Source organism: Mixophyes fleayi, unplaced genomic scaffold (assembly GCF_038048845.1).
Source record: "Mixophyes fleayi isolate aMixFle1 unplaced genomic scaffold, aMixFle1.hap1 Scaffold_89, whole genome shotgun sequence".
Classification (NCBI taxonomy): Eukaryota; Metazoa; Chordata; class Amphibia; order Anura; family Limnodynastidae; genus Mixophyes; species Mixophyes fleayi.
In genome coordinates this window covers 156,199-164,856 of record NW_027448619.1, presented here as the reverse complement: position 1 = coordinate 164,856, position 8,658 = coordinate 156,199, and the positions used below count along the sequence as shown (strand labels likewise).

At 40.4% G+C, this 8,658-nt stretch overlaps 1 protein-coding gene across 1 annotated transcript; it reads left to right on the top strand.

Moving 5' to 3' along the window:
* The first annotated feature begins 875 nt into the window (after nucleotides 1–875).
* Nucleotides 876–2,782, top strand: LOC142136025 (protein THEM6-like). Its single transcript, XM_075194624.1, has 2 exons — nucleotides 876–1,456; nucleotides 2,612–2,782. The coding sequence occupies exons 1-2, from the start codon at nucleotides 950–952 to the stop codon at nucleotides 2,780–2,782; spliced, it is 678 nt and encodes a 225-aa protein (XP_075050725.1). The 5' UTR covers nucleotides 876–949.
* The last annotated feature ends 5,876 nt before the right edge of the window (nucleotides 2,783–8,658 follow it).

The window sequence follows — 8,658 nt, the reverse complement described above, 5'->3', positions numbered from 1 at the left end:
TTCACAAACTAATAGAATTTTGTTAACATATGGACTCTAAGTCATACGTGGAGACACCATTTAAAGCTCAGGTCCCACCTGTATATCCCTAGAACTTCTGAAATCTTGAATGTGTGACCACTGTTTCGATAAAATGTCTTTTTACTTTGTTTAGCAAACTGTAGTGAACAGGTTTTGGTCTAGGTACATTACAAACAAGAACTGACTGTAAAATGAAATGCAAAATACTGGATTTATTCCTTTTCATTATCTTGTTTAACATTTTGTATTATTTTCAAATGTCCCAGAAGCTAACACAGCTGGACCTGTATTTATACATTACATGATCACTGTACATTATTAGTTGATTCTGTCACATATATTCATGTGTTTATGCAAAAGGGTGTGCTGCGACCATTTGTGCCTGGAAGAGAGATTATGAGCCCAACAGACTCCATAATGCGCCATGCTCTCTCCCGGACGGCTTCCTCGTGGGCCGGTCTCTAATACCAGAGGAGCTGTAAGGGGAGGGGCCAGGGAGATTTTTTTTCTACACACTTAGTGCATATGGTACCATGTAATGTGTACATAAAACAGGAGTCTAGAACCAGGTGACTCTATAAGGCAACAGCTAAAAATACCTGAACTCCGTTCCATACATTTGTTTTGAGTGAAGTTGGTATGAGCCTCAGGCTTGAATTGTTCTTGTGGGGAAGGCAAGGACTATGGCAATGCTCACAGACAGACAACACGAGAGAAACACAGGATGGAGCATTGGTAGAAAACATGGCACTGGCTGCATCAATGGTCCATCCCGTGTCCTCCAAATTATTCTCCATGTGTGTTATGCTTACAGGGCTTTGCAAGGCTTGTTTGAAATGCATATACATAATTGCCGTATCGTCTTCTCCTCCTACAGGTCCTACACATTAAGTCACCTTATCAGCTTGGATAGACCAACGCCAGGGCCATGTGGATCGTGGTGCTGGTTCTCGGCCTGACTGCTGTCTTGTTTTCCCTGCTGGATGTCTGGTATTTTGTCCGTGCCTTCTTGGCGGTCCTGAAAGCTCGCCTGCAGCCCGTTGTGAAGGACCTCCTGAAGGAACATACGTTCTCCGGCCTGGTTCTGCCCCATGACCTAGACTTCCTGCTGCACATGAACAACTCCCGTTACCTCCGTGAGGCCGACTTCGCCCGGTTGTCTTTCTTCACCCGCAGTGGGCTCTTTGGGGCGATACACTCCTTAGGAGCCGGCATGGTGATGGCTGCTTGCACAGTGCGGTACAGGCGCTCACTTTGCCTGCTGGAGGCCTTCGAGATCCGCACGCGCCTGCTCTGCTGGGATGACAAGGCCTTCTACGTGGAGCAACGCTTTGTAGCCCCATCGGATGGCTTTGTCTGCGCTGTACTGCTAAGCCGCCAGCACATTCTGGGAAACTCCCCCGATAAAGTGGTACAGACCATGTGTAAGAGAAAGGTAAGGACTGTGATGAGTACAATGTTATAATATAATGCAAAGTTTATTTAGAACACTTTGATCAAGGCGGAGAGCATTTAAAGATCTCAGTACAAGCAATTGAGTATATGTTGTAGGGGTGGTATAATAATCTTTGCATGGCAGGGGAGCTCTAAGAAATAAATATAATATTTACAGTAATTGTATTCTAGGATTGAGCCGTTATGAGAAGCTCAACTATAGACTGCTTTAGTTGGTGAACATGCGTGTGTTTTTAGTGTATCGTACTTGGTGCTGGTTTTACATTCTTACATATTTCTAATGTAAAATGTGTCCGCTGACTTTTGTGTGTTGTCAGAACAGATCTGATTTCCTAGATACCGTCTCCCAACTGGACACTGCAGTGACAGTGGCAATGACCCTCCAGCTTCTGAACTGTACAGGGTCCAGGCTCTGATTCAGTTAATTCCCAGCACCGCAGCTTCAGTGTATGAAATTAGTGTACATGTCATATTATATATATATATATATATATGCATAATTTTAGCATGGACATGACCTGCACATACTATATCCTGCAACTTATATTATGTTTAACTGTTTAATTCCTAAGTATGAATATATGTTGTTATGGAAACAACTTTTTTTTTTATCATGTATCGCTCGTCCTTGTGAATTGGGCAGAATAGGACATTCTGTAGACAATCATGTCATCATAATGCTCACAGCAGTGCAGAGTCAGACTGCCACAGTCACAGACTGAGAGTTATATAGTGGAAGGAGCAGGGTCCTCAGCCGCACAGAGTATATCAGGAGATGAGTGATGCATTAGTGAATACAGGGCTGCATGTGACAGGGGCAGTGACATGATGTGAGGAGGGAATAGAGGCAGCAGGAAGCCACAGACTGATAGTTATATAGTGGAAGGAGCAGGGTCCTCCAACAACACAGTGTAGTCACGTCTATGATATATCCCCAAAGAGCTGTTTAAGTCAAAATACTCCCGTTGGTTATAATGCTATCCATCAGTACGGTCTTCTTTCACGTTTTTGGATGTATAAAATTGCCACGAAGGGCGCAGAGGGTGAATATATGCAGCAGCTGGAGAAGCTCAGTGTGGGGTGAAGACCGATGGTTCCTTTTGCTGTAAAACGTTTCTTTGTGATGTCTCCTCAGGTGGAGTCTCCGGAGTTCCCAAACGAGGTCCTGCACTGGATCGATTACAATGACAACAGCAGCCAGAAGCTGAGAGCAGAGAGTGGGGTGTCTGACAGCAATAAAGATCAGTTATTGTTGGAAATAAAATTACAGTTACTTTCAATAGAAGGAATGTCTTTAACAATGTGAAAAAAGGGAGGGGTACCAGCAGCAATGTGAGTAAAGACAGGGATAATATTTAAATATAATTCTACAAATCACTTTCCCGAGCGGTCTTACATTTGCTGGATGCCAATGATATATCGCCAGAGACCTGTTTAAGTCACGATACTGAAAGTACCAACTGTGCAATAGATAAGGCACCTAAAATGTATTACTGTCCAATCACTGATGCTGAGGAACGTAGCGATACCTGTAAGCCATGTATTGCTAAACAGAAATATGACATTATTATTGTATGAAATGTTTACATTTATATTAAATATTATTTAATATATTTATCTTGGCTTTATGCTATAAAAAGTCATCCTACTAAAGAACCTTTTTCTTCTATGTATTTATTACTATGAATGGATGTGGCTCAGATAAAATCCAAATATCATTCATAGGCTCCAATTGAACAGGTCTCCTTGGAGCAAACCAAAAAAAGTAGATTGCTTGTCTATCATTAAACAAAGCATCTCCCAAACACAGTAGTACCATTGTTTTATATTTTTACTATTCATTGTTTTATGTGCCTGTTGTGCATGGCTTTAAAAAGACAGCCTGGTTTAAAGGGATTTTCACTGTAAATATGATTGTGTTTAATCCCCTCTCTGTTCCCAGTAATAATACTTTTATACAGCCATATGTAAGCGCTGAGAGCTCTGCCAGTTACCTTCAGCGCTGTTCGGCTCTCGCAGCCGCAGGAGAGATCTGACAAAGCCACCGCTATGGTTTTCTGTTACATACGCTGCAGAGAAAACCATAGGCAGATGTCCTGGCTATCTGTAAGTGCTGCAGAACCAGCGAGCTGTGGGCCCCTCTGGTATTTATATCTCGATAGTCCTTGTGAGCAATGACCAGTTCAAAGAAACGCGGTGGGAGCTGAGAGCCGAGGACTCTCCGCACAGCGGTTTAATAGAGCGCTGTAAAAGCTCTTCCATAAGTTCTATGGAAGGTTTATGAATGTCTTATAGTTGGCTCATTGTAAGTGAGCAGGATTCACTGCGAGACGGTTCTACAAACATAGACAAACCCTTTCAATGAATTGGCAAATTAAGTGAATTAAAAACCTTTCTGCGGGTGAATTAATAGGCAAAGTTTACATGTTGCATTTCACCAAAACATGACAATTTATTTCTAACACTTGAATATATAGTAGATTGTTTTGTTTTATTGGCAGAGGAGAAGTAAACAACATTTTGCTCTGGAGCTGATCAATAAGATTATAAATCATATACATTGTTTTCCAGTCCTCAGGGGGAGGAGGGTACGATTCTTCATTCCAATTCAAGTTATGAAGAAAAACAATTAATCAGTCTACTGTATGTGTAACTAGCACATTTTTTACAAATAGTTAATGATAGGATACACATGTATGTCAAAGTTAGGAGCATATTGGCAATGGTATCTCACCAGAAGTAGCATTTACAATTGGTGGGAAAAGTCCTAGAAATTCTAAACCTGATGTCATCATTTTTATTTTCAATTTTGATAAAGCTAAGATATACTTCCAGCCATGAAGAACTTTGATATATCTCTTGGACATAGTAATCTCCTTCACAATGCTTAGCTCTCTGATATTTTTCAATTGGAAAAGTGAGACACGGATGGATTCATAAAGCCCTTTCATATTTTCATTTAGGAACAGAATGCTGTAAACAGTTACATGATCCTAGTTCTTCCATATATGGCAACGTGAAGGGATCAGGAGTCTCAATTCTAGAATATTACTGATTCTAGTTTTACATTTCCAGCGGAAGATGGAAAACAGTACACCTGGAAGCCCTAACCATACCCCTGTAGGGTACCAATGCAATCTTCATAAAACAGAAGTGGCTGATTAAAAAGAATATAAAAATTCACATCAAAATAGATGTAAAAAAATAATTTTACAAGAAAGTTCTGGAAAAAAAAAAAGGAGTTTTCTCCCTAAGGAATCCTCATCCCAAGATGACAATTTGGTGGGGAACATGCTCTTATCTGACAGTGACCAATGAGAAATAAGGCTCCCAGGAATGAAAAAAATATTTTAACCTGATTTCTCCTTTAAAAGTTGATTAAAATGTAAGCCTTCTGTAAACCACTTTGCCCAGCACTAGCTGCAATTGTTATTCTATTACCTTATATATCAAGTATTCTCCGCACTTTTTAGATTGTAAGCTCAATTGGCAAAAAGTAAACTGAATGGCATTGTAAGTAATTTGTGTTATGATCCCCTAATGTACAGCACAGCATAATATGTAGGCATTTTTTTAAATAAATAATAATAATTCTAATAATAACGAAAAGTAAATACAAATAAAAGGGTATAAAAACTATATAATGTGTTTATCTGTATGTCTGCATCAATGTGTGAGTGTGTGTCTCTGTCTGCTTGAGTGGATTTTTCCATATACATGTTTGTGCATCAGTGTGCTATATTAGAAGTTCATTTGTGTAACATATTGTATGTCTTGTAATTAAGTTTTGTAAATAAACCTTGGAAATTTTTTGCAGATTAATTAAATTTAATCTAGCGTGTTCTCTGTGATTCTTTGTGAACTCACGAAGCCCAGGGAGGCTCATGCTACATGTGTATGTGATTTAAGTGTGAAACATTAATAAGTCTGAGTATGTGATGACAAGGGCCTAGATGACATCTCCTAATACATGGCGTGTCCCTTCTGTGATTTAACGCAGATAACAGCCCTTGTCTACTGACTTGGCAGGTCAGCTCACACAATACACTGTCACCAAAGGTACTCTGTACTAACGGAACATAGATTCCTGCTTATTATTCCTAACACAAGAGTCCCTCATCAAACTGCATCTCCCCCACTTTTTTTTATTTTTTATTTATTTATTGAAGCCCGAGGTGCGTGCTCCAAATCACCCAGTGCAGTCTGTGACTGTGCTGGGGGCTTGGGTAATTGTACCCTTCCCAAAAGGGAAAGGGCCCCATTTCTTCCTTATGCATCAGGAGCCAAAAGGCCCAAGAGAGGGAAAAAAGAAAAATAAATCTTCAGGCCCTCCTTCACCAAAACTAGGGAGAGCCCAAATGCCCATTCGGAGGCAAGTGTCTTCAGGACCACCTCCGTCGCAAGGCTCGGGCGGTCCTCTTTCCCCAAGGTTGGCTCTTCAGCTCACATGAAAAGTGCTTTGTGATAAGTGCTATGTGTCCAATAAATAAGTAAATGCCCAAAGGCCCCAGCCTAGTGGCCAATGGGTTTCAAAAATGTTCTGGTCCAGCCAAAAGGCCAGGACCAAGAAATAAAAGTGATGAAGGGAGGTTATAAGTGCTCAGTGCTCGTGTCGTACTCTGTTCACAGTGAGGGTGCTGCAGGTTCCCCATCAACAGTGAATTTTCAGGCACCCCTGGCTGCCTTTAAACCAGGGGCACATCAGCACCCCGGGCTCCAGACACTACCAGCCTTTTGGTCAGAGGACCAGGCAATGGCCCATCGCCTAAAGGGGGTGCCTTTAAACACCTACTACATACAGAGGCTTCCACAACTAATCTTAGCCAAACCCCCCCCCCCTCCCCCCTTGCCTTACCTCAGATGCTCTTCACTCCAGCTCTCTAGAGCTTGCATTCTATCTAATATTAATGTCACTTTTATGTTCACCTCACCTACCCCAGCAAATACATGACATCACTTCAATACACACACAATATAGCATATGTTGTATAATTAACATTGTATTACAAATAACATTCATATATCACAGGGATAAGCAAGGTTATTTGATTTAGACCTTGTCCTCAAGAACAGAATCAGACACTGCTCACAATAGGCTAAATAACATACAACTAGAGGTCCAAAGACTGGCTTGCCCTGAAGGTAACAGCGAACAATAGCCTATTACCCATTAATCTAACACAGTATCACTGACCTGGCCTACAAAGCTTAACTTTATTACCCTCCACATTCCTCACACAGCGATACATTTACAATAGATAGCAACATAAATTACAGGTTACAATTTTACACAATGGTGCCTTAAGCTGGGTACACACTACACTGTTTTCGTCCAATAATCGGCTCAAACAGCCGACATATGACCGCTCGTTCAAAAGTCGGGTCAGTGTGTGCAGTGACACGATGGTCGAAAGTCTGCCCAAATGGACGATTGTCGCCTCATTTGGTTGGTCGTACCGTTTAATATTTTCGTTCCAATCTCGTTTCCGCTGTGTAGTGTGTATAAACTTCCGACCGATCCACAACTGTGAGTACGAAATTACAGTAATTGCTCACGACAACATGGCTGTAAAAAGTCGCTAAAGGGACGTCCACTCTTCCTTTTATCGTCCTAAACAAGGCTAGTGTGTATGCAGTCCGTGGACCGAGCGATCAGACCATCGGTCGCATGTAAAATCGCTCGGCATAAAAAGTTGGTCGAAATTTCTGTAGTGTGTACCCAGCTTTACTCATAGAAGTCAGTGCATCTAGACTATATCTACTTGCAGATTGCAAACGGCACATTTTACCATTTAGACTACAACATGTGACTTATACCAGCCAAGTATTAAATACATATTATTAACACAGTACTTGACAATAACATATTTCTAAGGTAAACCTATCACAACATTGGCGTGCTGTATATTCACAATATATAGCAACATTCGTGATGCAACTTTAAAACACATGTACTGTATTAACCACTAGATAACGTGGGCCCTAGCAGCTCACAGATATTTGCTTTCATAAAACTGTTGTGTGCAAAGATGATTTAGGCTAATAATATTTTATTGTTATTTGCAACTTGAACAATTATATAAGGAAAACTGTCAGACAAAGAAAACTAAGCACAGTTCTGGTAAGAGGATGCTGATGTCAATACTCTGCATGGGGGGGGGGGTAATTTGCACAAGGGCAAAGTTAACATTAAATACTCAAAATAAATTGTAGAAAATATGTGACACATTGGGGCAAACAAGCTGTCAGTGCTGAACGAGCAATGTCCAAGCATAGCTCTATATATTAAATATGACATGGTCATTTCACAATCATACATGAATCAGCGTATATTCAGCTAATGTAACACATACAAGTTTTGTTTTACCAACTTCTTTGTAACCCTGCAAAATATTGAAGCACAGCTGTAGAAATGGGCAGAAATATGAAGCTTGCTGAGTCACTGCTGAACAGGCAGAACATGTGATTCTATTTGTATACTGTGAAACTGCTTCATTTTAACAATAAACAATGTTTCTGTAGAATGCCCCATTTACCTTCATTGTGCTTGGTTGTACTGCTTGACATGTTTACCTGGGAGGGCTTGATGGTAAACAGAAGACAAATTGACTTCTAGAATTGTGCCACAATGGAATTATGGGCTTTGCCAAAACGCCTTCTCCTATGTTATGAATGGCAAGATAGTTTAAACAGCATGTTGTTTGTGCAATCTCGCCTCTCACAACTACCTCTTTTGGTTTGGCTGTTTTGATGGCGGTTTGTCAAACCTCTGCTTTGTAAATCTGATGGTTTGTATTTTTATCATCTTAAAAATTGTGATGGCTATTTGTTAAATGGTGGTTTTCAGGATGGTTTGGTCTTTAGTAGAGATGGTTTTGGATTTGGATCTGTATTAACTTTGTGTTTTGGTTTTTCGTTTTGGTTTTGGCAAAACCGCCCTCATGTATTTTGATTTTGGTTTTGAATCTGTATTTTTTGGGAAAATTGCTAAAATATGCAAAAATCACATAATTTGGCTCTTTTTTGTTTCTACCGTATTATTAAACCTCAATAACACTAATTTCCAGTCATTTCCAGTCAAATTTGACCACCTCATAGGTCACAATATTATTTTTATACACTATCTGCCAAAGACTGCAGCGAGCTGGGTGGATGCTAAGTGACAGAGCAATGACACAAACA